Below are 24536 nucleotides of genomic sequence, written 5' to 3'. Positions count from 1 at the left end.
TCGTTTGATGTTTTTTTGACCACTTAAATACACAGATTTCCACTAAACATGGAATCACGTAGTTTATCCCCCTCTCCGTGACCGGTAAATAACAAAGTTGAGTACAAAATAAAAAGTTGCCATAGTCTTTCAATTGATACAAACCAGCGACGTATAAAATAAAGCTTCAGATTAAAACCAATATGACTGCATTAAAATAAAAATACAGTAGGCTATATGCCTATTCAATCATATTTAAATACATTTAATGTTCAATCAATTAAGTTATTTTGCTACGACCAGTAGGCTAATTTGTCTCAATACATTTCATATGTAGCCTAACATCGTTTGACCTTCCAAATACAAAGGCGCCCATTTCTTTGCATAACAAGCGAAAGATAAACGCTTCAAATGAAAACCGAGATGACTATTACAAGATAAATACTGTATAGGCCACACGTGCCTATATATTTGAAAAAATCATGTGATTTCAATAGTAGTAATTTAGCTATGTGTGCGCGCAGTGTAATTTGCCTCAATGTATTTCATGTGCGCGCAATGTGCCAAATCATTAGTGCTTTATTATAGGGTATGCATTAGAATAAGCCGCCTCAATATTTGTGACAGGGAGAACGCTGATCTGAAAGCAGTGCATAATTTATTTCGATCAGTAACGACGCACTTAGCGAAATTCTTGGGAAACGCATGTTGCATCGCTATCGGGAAACTGGGCCCAATGCATACCCTATCTTGTTTCAAGACACCTTCAAACAATGTACACACTGGAATAGGACTGATGGAAATACACAGACTTTGCAATATCTAGAGTAAAATGTAATATGCTTTACTTCTGTCGCACAAGGTCTATACAGTACACAAAACATAACTGTACCTCGCTGTGTACTATATGCTTAAGAGTTACCACCCTCTTCATTCAGTAAATACTAAAAACAAATTCTCTTGTAATGGTTTTACCTAAAAGGATGGAATTCAGGCACAACTCTACAAATGGGCTAATGACATGAACCATAAGGATTTGCAAGTGACATAAATATGAATTAGCATACAAAATATAGTACATAAGTGGCACAACCCTTATTGGGGATGACAAACCATCTCATGCTGGGTACATATTTTGACAAAGGTATTCAAACTCAAGTTAATCTAGGATGGTAATAAAAAAAAGCATCCTCAGTATTTCTACAGGGTGCTTTTATTCCAACTGGTATTGTCCAAAGCAGGGATGGGCAACTTCAGACCTCAAGGGCAGAGTGGTGTCCCACTTTTCTTCCCTATCCCTTGCAAACACAGCTGATTAAACTAATTGCATTCTGAACTGAAGATCATTAGTTTATTGGAGACGGGCGTTAGATGGGAGAATAAAGTATGACACCAATCAGGCCTCAAGGACTGGAGTTGCCCATTCCTGGTCCAAAGCATGTTGCACACAGACTCAACACATAGGTTTCACCCCTGTAGTGGATATTTACATGTGGTCCAACTTAGTTGCTCTTATTCCATCTCCTTGGAGTCGAGCTCACTGAGGAATCTTCGACACTTGGTCATGAGAACTTTGATGGCCTCTGACCAAAACATCAGGTGCCAGGATGCCAGTGGATTCTACAGAAACTTTATGGGAAAGAGGAAACACAGGATGGATGAGTGCTCACGCGCAGAATGCCAAACTATACTACTATAAACAAAGTAAAATAATCAGAGGAAAAAACAAGTCGGTTTGACAGTGCAACAATAGTTATGGGCTATGTACTGTACCACCAGACATTATTACTGTACATTTCACAAATTCAACAAGCAGGAAACAGTGATTTCTAAATTCACTGGGTACATAGATGAAATGGTCCCGCACTCTTGCAAGCTTTACAGCGTTTGAGGTCGTCATGTCAGAACCTCCCTACAGCAGGTATCTAAGCGACTGTTCACCACCTTCGCAACAACCTTTCTGGGACAGAAGATTAAAAACACTTGTTAAATTATTAATATTAACCTTTATTTAACTAGGCAAGTCAGTTCAGAACAAATTCTTATTTACAGTGACAACCTACCAGGGAACAGTGGGTGAACTGCCTTGTTCAGGGGCAGAACGACAGATTACCTGGTCAGCTCAGGGATTCAGCAAACTTTCGGGTACTGACCCAACACTAACCATTAGGCTACCTACCCCCCGTAAAGGTTGTTTTCAGAAGTGGGATTATAAGATACATGGATCATAAATAGCTACAGTGTAAGTACACTTTAATACTTTGGTGGGTGCTTATATTTGTCCTGTTTTACACATGTACAAGTGCTTATTATACTTGTGTTAAATAAAACATTTTTTGCTGTTGCATATCCCAACTCCCCCTGAGAGACCCTAAGAGAGTGAGGTCATGGCGACTCTGGAGCAATTAGGGTTAAGTGCCTTGCTCAAGGGCACATCAATTTTCACCTTGTCGGATCTGGGATTTGAACTAGCGACTTTTCAGTTCCTGGCCCAATGCTGTAACCCCTTGGTTACCTGCTGCCGGTAAAGGTTGTTTTCAGAAGTGGGATTCAAACCCACGCCTCCAGGGGAGACTGCGACCTGAACTCAGTGCACTAAACCCCCTCAGTCATCCTGACATAATGCTTCAAAATGTTATAGTTACTGTTGTACCCCCATGGTTCTCCACCTCAATGACTCCAGGGGAGAAGCAGCGTTTTAGTCGCTCTGCTTTCTCCCCCTCCACTGTTCCCATTAGTGTGATTTCAGGAAGGAGTCTAACTGACTGTAGCCACAGGTGAAAACTTGGCATGGTCTTGACCTGGAAAGATACATAGGATTGAGCCATCAGAACAGGAAAGAAAGCGATCACTTATGTCAACATCATATGACGGAGAGCAGTAGTTGCAGGAAATGGTGTAGTGAGGGTATATTAATGTAAACGCTTTTTTATTTTGCACAAGCGTTAACCCATCTCACAAAGAAATGCATTGAAACTATAGGAAGCATAACTTAATTCACACCAGATAGCAAACACCCACCTGTTATAAATATTTTACCACTACTTCATTGGTTACAGGGATAGAGAAAGCTTTAGGTTAACTGTAGTCAGATTGCCATTGTGCAGACATTATCACATTTTTCAGAGAAAGTCCTCACCAATGCCTTTCACGCAGTGCATGACTATATCCAGCTCCTGTCCAGGCCGGAGCTGTGCCAGAAGGATGTCCCCATGTATTGGATCGATGTCGATATCTGCAAACACATCAGCTTGGTTCCCAATAAGGACCCACTTCATGTCCTTGGAGTACACTGAGTGCAACAGTCTTCTTCCTCCTCTGATGATGTCACGGCAGATTTCCTCCTCTTCCGCTGAAGAGGTGAAACAAGGATCGGACCAATACGCAGTGTGGAAGGTGTCCATGGTTTTTAATACAAAAAACTCAACATGAACACAAATACAATAACCGTGACCTAACCGAAACAGTCCCGTGTGGCACAAACTCTGACACAGGAAACAATCACCCACAAAATACACAAATCATATGGCTACCTAAATATGGTTCCCAATCAGAGACGATAGACAGCTGCCTCTAATTGAGAACCAATCTAGGCAACCATAGGCATACAATTTACCTAGACAGGTTCAGCCTCATAAAGATACAAACCCCTAGACAAGAAAACACATAAAACCCCCATGTCACACCCTGACCTAACCAAAATAATAAAGAAAACAAAGATAACTAAGGCCAGGGCGTGACAGACGAGGAGTAGTAGGAAGGATCGGAGGACCAATGTGCAGCATGTGTTCATGATTATTTTAATAGAACACTGAAAAATACAAAATAACACCGTATAATAACAAAAACCAAAACAATTCCGTGTGGAAGACACAGAAAATAATCACCCACACGGGGAAAAGGCTACCTAAGTATGATTCTCAATCAGAGACAAGTAACGACACCTGCCTCTGATTGAGAACCATACCAGGCCAAACACAAAAACACCACATAGAAAAAGGAACATAGACAACCCAACCAACTCACTCCCTGACCATACTAAAACAAAGACATAACAAAAGAACTAAGGTCAGAACGTGACACTGAAAAAAAACAAAGACATTACAGGTTAAATGGGCACCTCTGCACAGACTAGAAAAGCTTTAATTATTCACTTTAATGAGAATGTATAATGTATATGTATAAAATGTCAGATTTATTGCCGTGAATTATTTTCAGGCAAAAATGCTTGATTTTGCTGAGGCAATTCTTCCATTTTGCATGGCTATATGCAATATTTTTCCCAATTTGTGGCGTAAATGCAGTCACGAGGGAAAAAGTTGGTTGACGTTTGGCTTGATTGAACATATTACACAGTAAATGTGTGGTGATTGTTTGAAATTGCTCTCTTTTTGTTCTGTGGTGAGGGGTCCGTTTTATGCAAAAATATTGCATTGATTTGACTGTTTTATTTGTAAATAGTGTGTCGATTGGTCTAGCCCTTTCATAATATGCAGGGAATTATTGATGTAGCAAAAAATGTGGTTGCAGATTTGCGGAATCCTGGATGGACTGTTTAATGTCAAATCAAATAAAAGTTTATTTGTGACGTGCTCTGTTTGAGTCGTGCCTAACCATGCAGTTGTGGGTGAACAGGGAGTACAGGAGGGGACTGAGCACGCACCCCTGAGGGGCTCCAGTGTTGAGGATTAGCGTGGCAGATGTGTTGTTGCCTACCCTTACTACCTGGTGGCGGCCTATCAAGAAGCCCAGGATCCAGTTGCAGTGTTTAGTCCCAGGATCCTTAGCTTAGTGATGAGCTTTGAGGGCACTATGGTGTTGAACGCTGAGCTGTAGTCAATAAATGGCATTCTAACGTAGGTGTTCCTTTTGTCCAGGTGGGAAAGGGCAGTGTGGAGTGCAATAGAGATTGCATCATGTCTGATCTGTTCGAGCGGTATGTGAATTGGAGTGATCTAGGGTTTCTGGGATAATGGTGTTAATGCGAACCATGACCAGCCTTTCAAAGCATTTCATGGCTACGGACGTGAGTGCTACGGGTCTGTAGTCATTTAGGCAGGTTACCTTAGTGTTCTTGGGCACAGGGTGGTCTGCTTGAAACATGTTGGTATTACAGACTCAATCAGGGACATGTTGAAAATGTCAGTGAAGACACCTGCCAGTTGGTTAGCACATGCCCAGAGCACCTGGCCTGGTAATCCGTCTGGCCCAGCGGCCTTGTGAATGTTGACCTGTTTAAAGGTCTTCCGTACGTTGGCTACAGAGAACGTGATCACACTGTTGTCCAGAACAGCTGATGCTCTCATGCATGCCTCAGTGTTGCTTGCCTCGAAGCGTGCAAAGAAGTGATTTAGCTCATCTGATAGGCTCGCATCACTGGGCAGTTTACGGCTGTGCTTCCCTTTGTAGTCTGCTAGTATAATAGTTTGCAGGCCCTGTCACATAAGACAAGCATCGGAGCCGGCGGTGTAGCACGATTCAATCTTAGTCCTGTATTGGCACTTTGCCTGTTTGATGGTCCATCTGAGGGTGTAGCAAGATTTGTTATAAGTGTCAGGGTTAGAGCCCCGCTTCTTGAAGGCGGCAGCTCTACCCTTTAGCTCAGTGGGGATGTTGCCTGTAATCCATGGTTTCTGGTTGGTGTATGTATGTACAGTCACTGTGGGGACTGCTAGTCATCGATGCACTTATTGATGAAGCCAGTGACTGATGTGGAGTACTCCTCAATGCCATCTGAGGAATCCCGGAACATATTCCAGTCTGTGCTAGCAAAACAGTCCTGTAGCTAGGCATCCGCATCATCTGACCACTTTTTTATTTACCGAATCACTGGTGCTTCCTGCTTTAGCTTTTTTTCTAAGTAGGAATCAGGAGGATGGAATTATGGTCAGATTTGCCAAATGGAGGGCGTGGGAGAGCTTTGTATACGTCTCTGTGTGTGGTGTAAAGGTGGTCTAGTTTTTCTTCTCTGGTTGCACATTTAACATGCTGATCGAAATTAGGTAAGACTGATTTCAGTTTTCCTGCATTAAAGTCCCCGGGCCACTAGGAGTGCCGCCTCTGGGTGGGCGTTTTCCTGTTTGCTTATTTCCTTATACAGCTGACTGAGTGCGTTTTTTTTGCCAGCATCTGTCTGTGGTGGTAAATAAACAGCCACGTAAAATACAGATGAAAACTCTCTTTGCAAATAGTGTGGTATAAAGCTTATCATGAGATACTCTACTTCAGGCGAGTATAGACTTCCTTAGATTTCGTGCACCAGCTGTTGTTTACAAATATACACAGACCGCTCCCTCATCTTACCGGAGTGTGCTGTTCTATCTAGCCGGTGCAGCGTATATCTTGCCAGCTGAATGTCGTAATTTTCTATTTTACCTCTATTGAACATGGCAAGTCAGTTAAGAAAAAAATCTTATCTTCAATGATGGCCTAGGAACAGTGGGTTAACTGCCTTGTTCAGGGGCAGAAGGACAGATTTATACCTTGTCTGCTCGGGGATTCGATCTTGCAACCTTTCGGTTACTAGTCCAACACTCTAACGACTAGGCTACCCTGCCGTCATTCTGCGACGATTCAGTGAAACATAAGATATTCGTTTTTTTCTGTCCCATTGGTAGGATATTCGTGATCGTACCTCGTCTAATTTATTGTCCAATGATTGTAAGTGGCAAGTAATATTGATGGTAAAGGCAGATTTCCCACTCGCCGTTGGCAGATCCTTACAAGGCACCCCGCCCTGTGTCCTCTATACCAGCGTCTCTTTCTCCTGCCAATGACGGGGATATCGGCCTTGTCGGGTGTCTGAAGTACATCCTGTGCGTGAAATCTTTGTCTAATCCGAGGTGAGTGATCACTGTCTTGATATCCAGAAGCTTTTTTTTTGCAGTAAGATACGGTGGCAGAAACATCATGTACAAAATAAGTTACAAATAACATGAAAGAAAAACACATAATAGCACAATTGGCTACGCCGCCCGTAAAACGGCTGCCATTTCTTCCGGCTCCAGTTCATGTAATGTTTATTACCATTTTCATTATTTCAGTTCACTTAGTCCTGCATGTTGGGGCTCGGAGCCTATGATTTGCACTTTACTCTGCAATCCCACCTGCAACCCTGAACATGTGACTTGTAAACACTGAATCTGAAGTCATGAGAAAATTATGTTCAGCTTCTCATAAGAGTGTGGCCACTCTTAGACACATGAACACGGATAAAATATTATATGACGTACATGATTGACAATTTTTTCCCCAGCCAAAAGTACAACTCACCTCTACCATACTTTTCCATAAGAGTTGCATATGTAAAAAGACATACCATTTGTGTTTGTTTGTTGTACATCTCCATTGTCATTAATCCAGCAATGGATGACTCCCACTCCCATTCTTGGACACAAACTCCCAGTGTGTCCATAGCCTTACCTACCCATGTGGTTCAGGTAAAGTTCCCGGGGGTCGGCAGAGTCTTTGGTGGCTCTGAGGTTCCTGGTGCATTTGATCTTCAGTTGAAGTTGAATTGTGTCTATTTCTGTGCCTTCCTCATCCCCTGAGAAAAGCACAAATTACTTAAACTTGTACAAACAAAACTGATGTAGCTGGTGGTGGCCCTCTACATGACACTTTGTTTGGCCATCGTCAGTGGGGACAGGCAAGGTAAGCATTATAAACGTACCCGCGTTTCTGTACTCAAACAATCGTGAGTCAGCCTTGATAGGGATCAAGTCCAGCCTGTGGGCAAGGATCTCATCCTGAATTATGGATGTGTTGTTGTAAATGAACACCTTCTCGACAGCCATAGTATGGACCTAGGAGAGGGCGGATTAATACATGTTATTTTGTTCTGTGCCATCAAACACGGAGACCACCTCGTATGCTGCTTTCATTGGCAGGATGCTATCTAAGTAGAAGCTACCTCTGCGAGTAATATCCGTCGAAAGGCATTGGCGATAGCTGCATCTTTGCCCACCATGTCGAACTCCAGAGAAATCTCATTCATTTGCACCACGTCGATTCTGAAATTCTGCAATAGATATATTATAGTGTACTGTGTATATATGGGCATGACACGCAACAGATCTGAATGTAAAATCTGGACAGCATAATAGTTTGTTGTGTTAGCTAGCTAACGTTACCTTTTGGAATTTCTGCAAGCTCCATGTGTCCTCGTAGCCTGGATAATTGCCAGGGTAATCGGTTGTATGAACCTATCAAATACAGGAAATATTTTTTACGACAAAACTGCATGAGAACGGTGTTGTATTTTCTACTGTACTAGCTAACTTGTTAGCTGCACATTATGATGTTAGCTGACATGCCCACCAGTTTATTCCAAGAATACCTGCCCACATATTCTGGTCATAGACAGCATCTCAAATTATTGGTTTTTAATGGATAATCTTACACCACTTACACCTTTTACATCAAATTCAGCGAATATTACTCTATCCCGAATTTCATCCATGTTTCTCATGGTCGCTGCCATTTTACCAATGTTTTCATAGACGCCACAAGCTTCGGGTTTATTCTCCTTAGTTGGGGTTTTACAACAGACTACATCCAAAAGTTTTATTGCCGCCATCTACTGTGCTGGATGAAAATAAAAGATCCACAAAATTATGTGGATAAAAATACTGACTACCAGAAAGTCACTCAACATGCTCCTTGCCTCTACTGTTAACATAAATAATACGTGTTAGATCCCTACACAGACTCAGGAGCCTGTTTCAGCCATTACAATGAGCCCCTCCTCCTATAGCTCCTCTGACCAGCCTCCTCCGCTCCACAAACTCTGGGTCATGATCCCCACCACAATTGCAACATGGCAAATAATTTTTCTTTAATGAGTCCGACGCGAAGGATATACTGCTTTGTCAAGACAAGGCCCAAATTCCAGTCATCAACCTGAAGAAAAGATGGACGAAAAGGTGGAGGAGGGTGGGGTGCCATGTAAGAATTTTCCAACGAGTAGGTAACCTCCACTACCCTCCGTATTATTGGCCAACGTGCAATCAATGGTAAACAAGCAGGACGATTTACGATTTAGACAACAGGACATTTAAAACTGTAATATCTTATGTTTCAGAGATGTGGCTGAACAACGACACGGATAATATAGAGCTGGCTGGCTTCTCCATGCATCGGCAGGACAGAGCCGCTACGTCTGGTAAGATGAGGGGCGGGGGTGTGTGTCTGTTTGTCAATAACTGCTGGTGCGCGATGTCTAATATTAAAGAAGTCTCATGATATTGCTCGCCTGAGGTAGAATACTTCATAATAAGCTGTAGACCACACTATCTACCAAGAGAGTTTTCATCTATATTATTCGTAGCCTTCTATTTACCACCACAAACCGATGCTGGCAGTAAGACCGCACTTAACAATCTGTATAAGCCCATAAGCAAGCAAGAAAATGCTCACCCAGAAGCAGGGCTCGTATTTTCCGGAGATTTTAATGCAAGCAAACTTAAATCCATTTGACCTAATTTCCACAAGCATGTCACATGTGCAACCAGAGGAAAAAAACTCTAGACCACATTTACTCCACACACAGAGACGCATACAAAGTTCTCCCTCGCCCTCCATTTGGTAAATCTGACCATAATTTTATCCTCCTGATTCCTGCTTACAAGCGAAAACTAAAGCAGGAAGTACCAGTGACTCACTCAATATGGAGTGGTCCAATGATGCGAATGCTAGGACTGTTTTGCTAGCACAGACTGGAATATGTTCCGGGATTCAGGCCAACATTCACAAAGCCGCGTGGCCAGACGGATTACCAGGACGTGCACTCAAAGCATGCGAGGACCAACTGGCAAGTGTCTTCACTGACCGAGTCTGTAATACCTACATGTTTCAAACAGACCACCATAGTCCATGTGCCCAACAAAGCGAAGGTAACCTGCATAAATGATTCCCGACCGTAGCACTCACGTCGGTAGCCATGAAGTGCTTTGAAAGGCTGGTCAATGCTCACATAAACACCATAATGCTGGAAACCCTAGACCCACTCCAATTCGCATAGCGCCCTAACAGATCCACAGATTATGCCATCTCAATCGCACTCCCACACTGCCTTTTCCCACATGGACAAAAAGAACACCTACGTGAGAATGCTGTTCATTGACTACAGCTCAGCGTTCAACACCATAGTGCCCGCAAAGCGCATCACTAAGCTAAGGATCCGGGTCTAAACCCCTCTCTCTGCAACTGGATCCTGGACTTCGCGACAGGCCGCCCCCAGGTGGTAAGGGTAGGAAACAACACATTACTGAGGATAATAGCAGACGATATTGCCACTGATATTTGCCACATATTCAATTTAAGTCTACTAGAGAGCGTGTGCCCTCAGGCCGGGAGGAAAGCTAAAGTCAATCCACTACCCAAGAATAGTAAAGTTCCCTTTACTGGCTCAAATAGCCAACCAATCAGCCTGTTACCAACCCTTAGTAAACTTCTGGAAAAAATTGTGTTTGACCAGATACAATGCTATTTTACAGTAAACAAATTTACAACAGAATTTCAGCATGCGGGGCGGCAGGGTAGCCTAGTGGTTAGAGCGTTGGACTAGTAACCGAAAGGTTGCAAGTTCATATTCCTGAGCTGACAAGGTACAAATCTGTCATTCTGCCCCTGAACAGGAAGTTAACCCACTGTCCCTAGGTAGTCATTGAAAATAAGAATTTGTTCTTAACTGACTTGCCCAGTTAAATAAAGGTAAAATAAAACATAAAAAAATAAATGCTTATAGGGAAGGACACTCAACAAGCACAGCACTTACATAAATGACTGAGAGAAATTAATGATAAAATGATTGTGGAGGCTGTCTTGTTAGACTTCAGTACAGCTTTTGACATTATTGATCATAGTCTGCGGCTGGAAAACCTATGTGTTATGGATTTACTCCCCCTGCCATAATGTGTATAAAGAGTTACTTGTCTAACAGAACACAGAGGGTGTTCTTTAATGGAAGCCTATCAAATATAATCCAGTTAGAGTCAGGAATTCCCCAGGGTAGCTGTTTAGGCCCCTTGCTTTTTTCAATTTTAACTAACAGCATGCCATTGACTTTGAGTAAAGCCAGACTTTATATGTATGTGGATGACTCAACACTATACACGTTAGCTACTACAGCGACTGAAATGACTTCTACACTCACCCACTCTGAAACTGCATTTAGTTTCATAGTGTGTGGCAAGGAATAAGTTAGCCCTAAATATTTCTAAAACTAAAATCATTGTATTTGGAATAAAACACTCACTAAACCCTAAACCTCAACTAAATCCTGTAATAAATCATGTGGAATTTGAGCAAGTTGAGATGACTAAATTGCTTGGAGTAACACTAGATTGTAAACTATCATGGTCAAAACATATTGATGCTGTAGTAGCTAAGATGGGGAGAAGTCTGTCTATAATAAAGCGATGCTCTGCCTTCTTAACAACGCTGTCAACAAGGCAGGTCCTACAGGCCCTAGTTTTGTCGCACATTGACTACTGTTTAGTCGTGTGGTCAGGTGCCAAAAGAAAATTGCAATTGGCTTAGAACAGGGAACACAGCTGGCCTTTGGATGTACACAGAGAGCTAATATTAATAATATCCATGCCAATCTCTCCTGGCTGAAAGTGGAGGTGAGATTGACTTTGTCGCTACTTTTATTTATGAGAGGTATTGACATGTTGAATGCACCGAGCTATCTGTCTAAACTACTGGAACACAGCTCGGACACCCATGCATACCGCACAAGATATGCCACAAGAGGTCTCTTCACTGTCCCCAAGTCCAGAACAGACTATGGGAGGCACACAGTACTACATAGAGCCATGACTACATGGAACTCTATTCCACATCAAGTAACTGACGCAAGCAATAAAATTAGATTTTAAAAAACACATTAAAAAACACCTTATGGAAGAGCGGGGACTGTGAAGCAACACAAACATTGGCACTGAAAGATTAGTGGAATCTGTGTGGGTTGCTGGACAGGTAGGATGACTGACAGTGAAGGTGAACAGGTGGTCACGTGTCAGGTGACAGGGGAATGGATGAGACTGAGGCAGGAATTCCTTTAACCATAAAGTGGTATATTTACTGAGTAGTCTGTGCTGCATCACAAAGGAAACATGTATCCAATCAAATTCATAATCAAAGATCAAATCATATAATTCATTATTAACATAATTTAGGGAATTCAACAGTCCAGTTCATTAAGAAGTCAATAGTAATCATCCGCGAGTCATTTAGGCTTGTAACTATTTATCATAAATTATGAAAGAATACAAACAGTGAATGGTTATACAATCTATAATCACCATTATCATAGTCAATCAGTTAGCAAACAATGAAGTTTCTCATTTCACTCTTTCAATTGTCTTCATGTGTACATATAATTAATTTCAATACATATGAACCATATCAACTGCATAATTGGCCTATGAGGATCCGTAGGGCCGTGATCATTGACAATTCACATTATACAATATGTTTGAAGCATGCGCTCCAAGCCACGCTCCATGGTAATAACTATAAACAATAACTGATGGCCCATCTCTGGATCGCAACAGATAGTTCAGATGAAAGGTAACAGAGTCGGTGGACTTACGTGGATTCATGGACGCACAGAACTTCTGGATCAGATGGAGTTAAGGAAGAGAAAGCAGCGAGATCAGGCGATGGCAATTTCCTCCTTTTATGGAGTTGAGATCTGTCGGACATTTCCACCTGACCTAATTAAAGCGCCCCTGGCCCAGCTGAGTAAATGGCAATGAATTAAAGGATTATTCCACCAACTCCATGGGCCTTTTCTACAGGCACAGACACAGACACATGCATACACACACACACACACACACACACACACACACACACACACACACACACACACACACACACACACACACACACACACACACACACACACACACACACACACACACACACACACACACACACACACACACACACACACACACACACACACACACACACGGTAACATACGCACTATACATACTGTTAGGTTCTTATTTTTCAGAGTAAATAACCCACGGACACTAGAGAAGCTTTAACCAAGCTTATTCTTCCCAAAGGTTCTGTAAAGCTGAAATCAGACAGCAAAACATTTCAGACATCACAGTTTATATACATCTCACTTAAGACACTCCTCTGCCTCTCCAATCCTTACATTTTATGGCTCTACAGAAAGCTAACAAAGAGGGTAACAGGATTCCAAATATTTATTACTCTCTTAAGAGAATCTGTCCTCACCTCCTGACCTCAGCCCCTCTCATCTAATACACAGATGTCCATCTGTCTTCCCTATATCAACCCATGGCTCTCCTCAAACACATTCCAAAGCCTTCTGTCTTTCTTCAGAGAACCATTAACTTCTAACATAACACCCAGTCTCTTTCATTTCCTATCATTAATTTAATATCTCAATGTTCAATGTTTAGCCAATTCCAACAATTCCAACACATGGATTTAATACTGTAAATATGTGGTAGTGGTGAAGTAGGGGCCTGAGGGCACACAGTATGTTGTGAAATCTGTGAATATATTGTAATGTTTTAAAATGGTATGAACTGTCTTAATTTTGCTGGACCCCAGGAAGAGTAGCCGCTGCTTTTGCAGCAGCTAATGGGGATCCATAATAAATTCAAATACAAATACATCTGCCACGCTTATCCTTATCAACACTAGGGCCACTCAGGGGTGCGTGCTTAGTCTACTCCTGTACTCCCTGTTCATCCACGACATCGTGGCCATGCTTGACTCCAACACCATCATTAAGTTTGCTGACAACACAACTAACTAACAACGATGATACATTCTATAGGGAGGAGGTCAGAGACCTGGCCGTGTGGTGCCAGGACAACAACCTCTCCCTCAACGTGAGCAAGACAAAGGAGCTGATCATGGACTATAGGAAAAGGAGGACCGAACAGGCCCCCATTAACATCGACAGGGCTGAAGTGGAGCTGGTCGAGAGTTTCAAGTACTTTGGTGTCCACATCACCAACAAACTATCACGGTCCAAACACACCAAGACAGTTGTGAAGAGCGCACGAAAACACCTTTCCCCCTCAGGAGATTGAAAAGATTTGGAATGGGTCCCCAGATCCTTAAAAAGTTCTACAGCTGCACCATCAGGAGCATCCTGAGCGATTGCATCACCACCTGGTATGGCAACTGCTCGAAATCTGAACATAAGGCGCTACAGAGGGTAATGCATGCGGCCCAGTACATCACTTGGGCCAAGCTTCCTGACATACCAGGCGGTGTCAGAGGAAGGCCCAAAAATGGTCAAAGACTCCAGTCTCCCAAGTCATAGACTGTTCTTTCTGCTACCGCACAGCAAGCTGTACCGGAGCACCAAGTCTAGAACCAATAGGCTCCTTAACAGCTTCTACACCAAAGCCATAAGACTGCTGAACAATTCATCAACTGGGCACCTCCGTCTGTTTCTACACTGCTGCCACTCGCTGTTTATTATCTATGCATAGTCACTTTACAAATTACCTCGACTAACCTGTACCCCTGCACATTGACTCGGGTACCGGTACCCCCTATGTAGCCTCGTTATTGTTATGCCATTTTCTTGTGTTACTTCTTGATTTTATAATTTTTAAAAAACTTTAGTTTATTTAGAAAATATTTCTTAGCTCTATTTCTTGAACTGCATTATTGGTTAAAGGCTTGTAAGTAAGCATTTCACTATAAGGTCTACACCGAAGACGTGGATGTTGATTATGGCAGCCCAGCACCTCTCTGATTCAGAGGGGTTGGGTTAAATGTGGAAGACACATTTCAGTTGAACGCATTCAGTTGCACAACTGACTAGGTATTCCCCTTTCCCTTTCCTTACCTGTTGTATTCGGCGCATGTGACAAATAACATTTGATTTGGATTGATAATTGGACTCATTCTGTCATTTCTTGAATTCTTCTTTAGATTTTTGATTGTGTCTAAAAAGAAAAATCCTTTATTTAACTAGGCAAGTCAGTTAAGAACAAACTCTATTTACATTGACGGCCTACCCCGGAACAATTGTGAGCCGCCCAATGGAACTCCTAATCACAGACGGATGTGGATATCATGGATTTGAACCAGGGACTGTAGTGACACCTCTTGCACTGAGATGCAGTGCCTTAGACCACTGCGCCACTCAGGAGCCTAAAACTCTTTATATTGTATTTATGAACATTTCTACTGCACTGTTGGAGCTGGTAACATAAGCATTTCGCTGCACCTGCTATAACACCTGCAAATCTGTGTACGCAGTAATGAATACTCAGGAAGAAAAAGGTGTAGATTCACACAACGAGCGTGAGGTGTTTATTTCAACTTTGCAGAAGGCAGGAATCGTGGTCACAGGCAGGGAATGGTCATACACAGGTAGGCAAATAGGCAGGTGAATCAAAACTAGGACTGAAGGCTATAATTGGTTCTCACAAATGAGCTAGGAAAAGGCTTAGTGGAGTCAAAATGAACAATACCTCACAAAGGCACAAACAGAATGAACTGAACTAAATAAGGAGCTGATTAGACCATGTGAGTAACTAACACAGGTGAAATCAATTAACAGAAATGAAAGACAGGGCTACGTTCAAGAACACAAAGAAACAGGGCTAAGTTCAAGAATTACAACAAAACAGAACACAAGGTTGACTAAGAAAATAAATACAGAACCTTACATACATGACCAATAAACTTTGATTTGATTTTACCAAGTATGTTTGGATGTGGAGTGTGTGATGGTGTGTTGTGTGTGTCAGCTGGGTGATTCCACGCCAGGGGAGCAGAACAGATCTGTGGTATCTCAGATTTTTCTGGCTATTCTCACATAGAAACTTCATTGGAAGGAAGGATGTTTGACAGGATTTTAGAATTTGTATCACAAACCACTTTTGAGAAAATCATTATGAAAGTGGCAATTTGAGGCCCTTTAAGGCCTAAAAAAAAATATTTTGGGGTATTGCTGTCATGTTTGTCACTGTGTGTATGCTATTGTGTTCACTAGGCAAGGTCTGCTGCGTTGGTCCGAGCCTTCCTCACGATCTAAGCCAGCCGCATACCACCCTGCATCCCACTGATGCTTGCTTCTGAAGATAAGCAGGATTGGTGTCATGTTTTGTCTTATTTTGTCTTGTCATTTTGCTTTTCCCTCTGTTCGTTTTCCCCCTGCTGGTCTTTTTAGGTTCGTTCCCCTCTTTCTCTCTTCCTCTCTCTCTCTCTTCTCTCTATCGCTCCGTTCCTGCTCCCAGCTGTTCCTATTCCCCTAATCAATCATTTAGTCTTCCCACACCTGTTCCCTATCTTTCCCCGTGTCTGAGTCTGCTACGTTCAAGTGCCTTCCCGAGGCAACCTGCAGTTATGATCGAGTCTCCAGTCGGTTCTCGTCATTACGAGTGGAATTATGCTTTATGATTGTAGATTTACTTTACTGGATTAAAGACTCTGTTTTCGCCAAGTCGCTTTTGGGTCCTCATTCACCTGCATAACAGAAGGATCCGACCAAGAATGGACCCAGCGACTATGGATTCTCTCTACTCTACTCTCGAGTTCCAGGGAGCGATGCTCGGCAGACACGAGCAGGAATTGTCTGCTGCTCGGCATGCCGTTGAGACCCTGGCCGCTCAGGTCTCCGACCTCTCAGGACAGTATCAGAGTCTTCGTCTCGTGTCACCAGCTACTTCCGGTTCTTCCGAGCCTCCGGAACCTAGGGTTAATAACCCACCATGTTATTCTGGGCAGCCCACTGAGTGCCGCTCCTTTCTCACCCAGTGTGATATAGTGTTCTCTCTCCAACCCAACACATACTCAAGAGAGAGAGCTCGGATTGCCTACGTCATATCACTCCTTACTGGTCGGGCTCGGCAGTGGGGCACAGCTATCTGGGAGGCAAGCGCTGAGTGTACTAACAATTATCTGAACTTTAAAGAGGAGATGATAAGGGTTTTTGATCGCTCAGTTTTTGGGAAAGAAGCTTCCTGGTCCCTGTCTTCCCTATGTCAAGGTAATCGATCCATAACGGATTACTCTATAGAGTTTCGCACTCTTGCTGCCTCCAGTAACTGGAACGAGCAGGCGTTGCTCGCTCGTTTTCTGGAGGGACTCCACGCTAAGGTTAAGGATGAGATTCTCTCTCGGGAGGTTCCATCCAGCGTGGATTCTTTGATTGAACTCGCTATTCGCATTGAACGACGGGTAGATCTTTGTCACCGAGCTCATAGAAGAGAGCTCGCGTTAACTGTGTCTCCCCTCTCTCCGACACTACCGTCTTTCCCCACTGACTCAGGTGTTGAGCCCATGCAGCTGGGGGGTATTCGCATCTCGACTAAGGAGAGGGAACGGAGAATCACCAACCGCCTCTGTCTCTATTGCGGTTCCGCTGGTCATTTTGTCATTTCATGTCCAGTTAAAGGCCAGAGCTCATCAGTAAGCGGAGGGCGACTGATAAGCGCTACTAGACGGTCCTCTCCGTCAAGTACCTGTACTACCTTACCGGTCCATCTACGCTGGACCGGATCGGCAGCTTCCTGCAGTGCATTAATAGACTCTGGGGCAGAGGGCTGTTTTATGGACAAAGCCTGGGCTCGGGAACATGACATTCCTCTCAGACAGTTAGGGGAGCCCACGGTCATGTTTGCCTTGGATGGTAGTCCTCTCCCCAGTATATTATATGAAACACTACCTTTAACCCTCACTGTATCTGGTAACCATAGTGAGACCATTTCTTTTTTGATTTTTTGTTCACCTTTTACACCTGTTGTTTTGGGTCATCCCTGGCTAGTGTGTCATAATCCTTCTTTTGATTGGTCTAGTAATTCTATCCTTTCCTGGAACGTTTCTTGTCATGTGACGTGTTTAATGTCTGCTATTTCTCCTGTTTGTTCTGTCCCCTCTTCTCAGGAGGAACCTGGTGATTTGACAGGAGTGCCGGAGGAATATCATGGTCTGCGCACGGTCTTCAGTCGGTCCAGAACCAACTCCCTTCCTCCTCACCGGTCGTATGATTGTTGTTCTGATCTCTTCAAGAAGCGTTTTGCATCCGCTCCTATCCTTGTTGCACCTGACGTCACTAAACAGTTTATTGTTGAGGTTGACGCGTCGGGGTGGGCGTGGGAGCCATTCTGTCCCAGCGCTCCGATACTGACGATGGGGTCCACCCTTGTGCGTATTTTTCTCATCGCCTGTCACCGTCGGAACGTAACTATGATGTGGCTAACCGCGAACTGCTCGCCATCCGTTTAGCCCTAGGCAAATGGCGACAGTGGTTGGAGGGGGCGACCGTTCCTTTTGTCGTTTGGACTGACCAAAAGAACCTTGAGTACATCCGTTCTGCCAAACGACTGAATGCGCGTCATGCTCGTTGGGCGTTGTTTTTCGCTCGTTTCGAGTTCGTTATTTCTTATTGCCCGGGTACTAAGAACACCAAGCCTCATGCTTTATCCCGTCTCTTTAGTTCTTCTGTGGCTTCTACCGATCCCGAGGGGATCCTTCCTGTTGGGCGTGTTGTCGGGTTGACTGTCTGGGGAATTGAGAGACAGGTTAAGCAAGCACTCACGCACACTGCGTCGCCGCGCGCTTGTCCTAGTAACCTTCTTTTCGTTCCTGTTTCTACTCGTCTGGCTGTTCTTCAGTGGGCTCACTCTGCCAAGTTAGCTGGCCATCCCGGCGTTCGGGGTACGCTTGCTTCTATTCGCCAGCGGTTTTGGTGGCCTACTCAGGAGCGTGACACGCGCCGTTTCGTGGCTGCGTGTTCAGACTGCGCGCAGAAGAAGTCTGGTAATTTTTTTCTGCTTCTGCTCCTGGTCTTGCTGGGTCTGTCTGTTCCCTGCCATCGCATCTCTCCTGTTCTTGTTCCTGCCCTTGCTGTGTCTCAGTCTGTCCCTAGTTGTTACTCTCCTGGCCTGTTTGGTCCTGTTTGCTCTAAAGCTTTCAGTTCTCTACCCGTGTCTCATTTTTTTTTTAGAGTAGTACCCTAGTTTCCCTTTTTATCGTTTTTCGTTACGGTCCTGAGGAGAGGAGTTGGGTTCTTTCTCGGGACGTGCTGGACCGTTTGTGATCTATGATTTCCTCCGTTGCCGCCAGTGTTCCTCCTCGAGAGCGCCAGGAGGCGCTCGGTGAGTGGGGGGTACTGTCATGTTTTGTCTTATTTTGTCTTGTCATTTTGCTTTTCCCTCTGTTCGTTTTCCCCTGCTGGTCTTTTTAGGTTCGTTCCCCTCTTTCTCTCTTCCCTCTCTCTCTCTTCTCTCTATCGCTCCGTTCCTGCTCCCAGCTGTTCCTATTCCCCTAATCAATCATTTAGTCTTCCCACACCTGTTCCCTATCTTTCCCCCTGATTAGAGTCCCTATTTCTCCCCTTGTTTTCCGTTTCTGCCCTGTCGGATCCTTGTCTATTGTTCACCGTGCTGTGTCTGTGTATCGCCCTGTCGTGTCGTGTTTCCCTCAGATGCTGCGTGGTGAGCAGGTGTCTGAGTCTGCTACGTTCAAGTGCCTTCCCGAGGCAACCTGCAGTTATGATCGAGTCTCCAGTCGGTTCTCGTCATTACGAGTGGAATTATGCTTTATGATTGTAGATTTACTTTACTGGATTAAAGACTCTGCTTTCGCCAAGTCGCTTTTGGGTCCTCATTCACCTGCATAACAATTGGTCCTGTTTGGTCCCTGGATGGAAGACTAGATGCTGCTGGGAGTGGTATTGGAGGGCCCCAGGGCAGTGATTGGGGATGTTGCCCTGTGTAGGGTGACCTCTTTTGGATGGGACATTAAACGAGTGTCCTGACTCTGTGTGTTCACTAAAAGATCCCATGGCACTTATTGTGTCTTCCCCAATAAAACATTTCTAATGCAGATCATTAACCTGGAGTACAGGAACAGAAAACACACACTCACACAAATGATAAACAACGTGTAAGTACATCAAAGCTGAGACAGAGAGATTGAAAAACAGCTCTATCTCAAGGCCATCAGACTGCTTAACAGCAATCACTAACTCAGAGAGGCTGTTGCCTACATTGAGACCCAATCACTGGCCACTTTAATAAATGGATCACTAGTCACTTGAATAATGTTTACATATCTTACGTTAGTCATATCATATGTATATACTGTATTTTATACCATCTATTGCACCTTGCCTATGCTGCTCGGCCATCGTTCATCCATATATTTATATGTACATGTTCTCATTCACACCTTTATATTTGTGTGTGTTAGGTAGTTGTTGGGGATTTGTTAGATTACCTGTTAGATATTACTGCACTGCCGGAACTAGAAACAGAAACATTTCGCTACTCTCGCATTAACATCTGATAACCATGTGTATGTGACCAATAACATTTAATTTAATTTGATTTGACACAAAATCCATCTTTATCCTATCTCAATTTCCATTCCTTATTTTTCTACCCCGTATTGTAGTCCTGGTACCATCCCTACGGTGATGCATGGTGGTGGCAGCATCATGCTGGGGGGGATGTTTTTCAGCGACAGGTATTGGGAGACTGGTCAGGGTTGTGGGAAAGATAATCGGAGCAAAGTTCCAGAGCACTCAGGACCTCAGACTGGGCAAAGGTTCACCTTCCAACAGGACAACAGCTATAAGCACATAGCCAAGACAACGCAGGAGTGGCTTTGAGACAAGTCTCTGAATGTCCTTGAGTGGCCCAGGCAGTGCCCGGACTTGAACCCGATCGAACGTCTCTGGAGAGACCAGAAAATAACTATGCAGCGACGCTCCCCATCCAACCTGACATAACTTGAGAGTATCTGCAGAGAAGAATGGGAGAAACTCCCCAAATACAGGTGTGCCAAGCTTGTAGCGGCATGCCCAAGAAGACTTGAGGATGTAGTCGCTGCCAAAGGTGCTTCAACAAAGTACTGAGTAAAGGGTCTGAATACTTATGTATTTGATATATATATTTTTTTATTGTTAACAAATTTGAAAACATTTCTGAACATGGTTATCGCTTTGTTAAAATAGGGTATTGTGTGTAGATTGATGAGTAAATGCGCTTTCCGAATGCACTGTAGATATAGAGAGGGAGAGACTGAAAGAGAGAGAGGCAGACTGAGAAAGAAACAGAGAGAAGGAAAGAACAGGCTGAACCCAGAGCTAAATCGGTGGACAACCAGCAGCCACCTGCTTATGTCCCTCACACACCTACCCCCACCCCCATACACACACACGCACGCACACACACACACCCTCGCCTGCTGCAGTTGGTCACACACGGCCAGAGGGCTGCAGTAGTTGAGTCAGTCAAGGTAGTTCCACTGTCTAGGGAGAATGTCAAAGGGAGAGCAGCAAGACCTGGTGGCTATTAGAGAACTAGAGTCAATCCTGGAGTCCTGCAAGCTTGAACTGACACCACTAGATGAGGTCTGGCCTAATCTCTACATCGGAAACGTGTAAGTTTTTGTTTTCTTTTCCAAATTCCCTTACCCCTGCCCCTGGGTTGGATGGGTTTTAGAAATACGGCAATAGAGATAATAATAGATGAAATATATTGGATCCCCCTATCCAATCCTTTTGGTTCTACAGAGGTATGAGTAAGAGCTAAAAAGTAGAGGCTAAGGGTCAGAGGCTAGAGGTTGATTTGGAATTCAGCATCTCAAGTTCCTACAGTGGACTCTATTGCCCTATTGAACTCTGCTGAACACTACTAAACCTTACAGAACACTGTTGAACACATACTGAACATGGAATTACTGAATATTGCTCTTTTTTTAAACTACTGCATTCATTTTTTGCCTAAATCTTGTCTATATTATTCCAGGCTGGTCACTGATTAATCCGTTCTTTGCATGTTATTTCTGTTCAAACAGTTATGCAATCTCACATTTCACACTTCTCTCTCCCCATATATTTCACCCTCTGTCTTTCCCTTAGTGCCATAGCTCAGAACAGGGGTGCATTAAAGAAGCTTGACATCACACACATCCTGAACGCAGCTCACTTTAAACAGGGCAGCATCGGTGACCAGGATTACTATGGAAACACCTGTGTGTACTGTGGCTTCCCTACAGAAGACTCATCCCATTTTGACCTCAGCCAGTACTTTAAACCTGCAGCTGACTTCATACACAAGGCCCTGAAGACTAAAGATGGTAGGGGCACTTTAATGCAGGTGTTTACTTCTGTATAGTTCATTTAAGACTGTCTCTAGGGACATTTGAGTTCCTTCATCAAACTCTGCCTCTCCCTTCATTCCCTCCTTTTCTCTTTATTCCCACACTCTCCCTATCCTCTCCAGGGAAGGTGTTGGTGCATTGCATCATGGGTATAAGTCGTTCCGCCACGCTGGTGCTGGCGTTCCTGATGATGCACTGTCGTCTGCCGCTTCGCACCGCGCTCAAACATGTGACCCAGCGACGCGCCATCTACCCCAACAGACATTTCCTGTCACTACTGCTCACGCTCGACACACAGCTCACACGCAAGAGGAGACTATGTCCTCTTCTCTGACAGTCCTTCTTTCATCCCTATCTCCTCCCATCCCTCGCTCGTCTCACCTAATATCTATCTATCCATCTCACACACAATCCTTTATACTGGTTGAAAATATGTAGTTGTAGGACTTTTACAGTAGGTACAAACTGGTATTAAAGCACAGCATGTTGTATATACTGTATGTTGTATATACACAGCATGATGTATATACCATATAATGCGGTAGCAGGATTCCATGGAGATAATGTCGATGCTCAATGCCCTTTAAAATCCAAAATATCTAAAGAATTTGAACTTTTCAACATCCCGGTGTTAGCCAGTGGTGATAGTTGAACCTGCTGTGAGTTGTGCAGCTGAACATTGTCTCCTGGGAATCTATCAGTTGAAACACTAATAATGAGATTACACAATTAAAAAGGCACTTTTTTTCCAGTTTGGTGTCTGTTTTATTACTTTCAGATGTCTATTACAACTATGGTATGAACAATAACTCCTCTACATTTTGAATAGTGTCAGCTGTCCAGTAAATTCTGGAGGATGTTTTCGTCATTGGTGAGGAGGTTTGGAATTACAAAGGGTTAAAAATGGAAACTAACTGCAGGTGTGTGTGGGAAGAGGAGCAGACACAGTGAGAGGAGGGACTATGCTGCCTGTCAAAAGTAAGTTGACTTGGATCAGAGGGGAAAGATGTTTTATTTGAAATTGTTGACCTGATCAGATTGTTTTCTGTTATGCTCTGGTTTGTCTGTCACTGTGACACACACCTCCTCTCCAGACTGTGTCAGCATGTCTCTGAGGGAGCGGTGATGTGAGTGTCCGTCTGCCTGAGCGGTTGGAGATCCTGCTAGCCAACCAACAGCCCACCGGCCACCTCAACCGCTACATCGGCAACCAGTAGGTACACACACACACACGCACGCACGCACGCACGCACGCACGCACACACACACACACACACACACACACACACACACACACACACACACACACACACACACACACACACACACACACACACACACACACACACTGGTCTCTGCCCCAGCAGTGGTCTGTCAGCCTACCAAGAGGAAACATTCCATCTGTCAGAGTTGTGTCAGATTTTATGGACCAATAGGCAGCCTGTAGGACCTAGTCTGACCCAACCTCTACATCGGAGTGTGTGTGTGTGTGTGTGTGTGTGTGTGTGTGTGTGTGTGTGTGTGTGTGTGTGTGTGTGTGTGTGTGTGTGTGTGTGTGTGTGTGTGTGTGTGTGTGTGTGTGTGTGTGTGTGTGTGTGTGTAGAATTATAGTTTATAGAACAGTGTGTAATATGCAGGGCTGTGGCTCGTGATAAAGCCCTGTTGTCATCTCTGGGTATCACCCACATCGTAAACAGTACGGACGGCTGTCACCGGATCATCACTGGCTCAGGTTACTATAGCGACCTGCCGGTGGAGTACTATGGTGTGGTGGAGGCTCCAGATGACACGGAGTTTAACCTTCTTCCTCACTTCAACCCCACTGCAGATTTAATTTATACCACCATGACTCAAGACGCTGAGTGCAGTCACAAACACACATATACACCGTTCTGAAACAAAATGGTTATTAAGGTATAATACTATGTATGTCCTGGAGTCAAGGTGTTTGTCCACTGTGCTATGGGCATCAGCCGCCGTGATGTTCTGGCGTATCTGATGATATACCTTTCTCTGGTGGATGCCATAATGGACCAAACTCTGGCTTCCTGTACCAACTCATACAGCTGGACCTTCTCCTCAGGAGCAGAGGACACACACACACACACACACCCACACACGCACGCACACACACGCACGCACGCACGCGCGCGCGCACACACGCACGAACCCACACGAACCCACACACACACACACACACACACACACACACACACACACACACACACACACACACACACACACACACACACACACACACACACACACACACACACACACACACACACACACACACACACACACACACACCACACACACACACACACACACACACACACACACACACACACACACACACACACACACACACACACACACACACACCCACACGAACCACACACACACACACACACACACACAC

The 24536-nt window shown here is 44.1% G+C and overlaps 1 protein-coding gene and 1 pseudogene across 1 annotated transcript; one reads left to right on the top strand and one right to left on the bottom strand.

Moving 5' to 3' along the window:
- Positions 1-220: 220 nt before the first annotated feature.
- Positions 221-8461, bottom strand: LOC124041286 (annotated as a pseudogene).
- A 12744-nt stretch (positions 8462-21205) lies between these two features.
- zgc:153981 (dual specificity protein phosphatase family protein) lies at positions 21206-22865 on the top strand. Its single transcript, XM_046357876.1, has 3 exons — positions 21206-21391; positions 21873-22090; positions 22237-22865. The coding sequence occupies exons 1-3, from the start codon at positions 21270-21272 to the stop codon at positions 22446-22448; spliced, it is 552 nt and encodes a 183-aa protein (XP_046213832.1). The 5' UTR covers positions 21206-21269; the 3' UTR covers positions 22449-22865.
- The last annotated feature ends 1671 nt before the right edge of the window (positions 22866-24536 follow it).

Source organism: Oncorhynchus gorbuscha, linkage group LG08 (genome assembly GCF_021184085.1).
Source record: "Oncorhynchus gorbuscha isolate QuinsamMale2020 ecotype Even-year linkage group LG08, OgorEven_v1.0, whole genome shotgun sequence".
Taxonomy (NCBI): domain Eukaryota; kingdom Metazoa; phylum Chordata; class Actinopteri; order Salmoniformes; family Salmonidae; genus Oncorhynchus; species Oncorhynchus gorbuscha.
The sequence above is the reverse complement of the archived record's forward strand: the minus strand, read 5'-3'. Positions and strand labels throughout refer to the sequence as shown.

Excerpts from the sequence above, each read along its gene's own strand:
- zgc:153981 (XM_046357876.1), top strand. The coding sequence starts at position 21,270 with ATGTCAAAGGGAGAGCAGCAAGACCTGGTGGCTATTAGAGAACTAGAG. Across the intron at positions 21,392-21,872 it reads AATCTCTACATCGGAAACGT|TGCCATAGCTCAGAACAGGG; the intron begins GTAAGTTTTTGT and ends TCTTTCCCTTAG. Across the intron at positions 22,091-22,236 it reads GGCCCTGAAGACTAAAGATG|GGAAGGTGTTGGTGCATTGC; the intron begins GTAGGGGCACTT and ends TATCCTCTCCAG.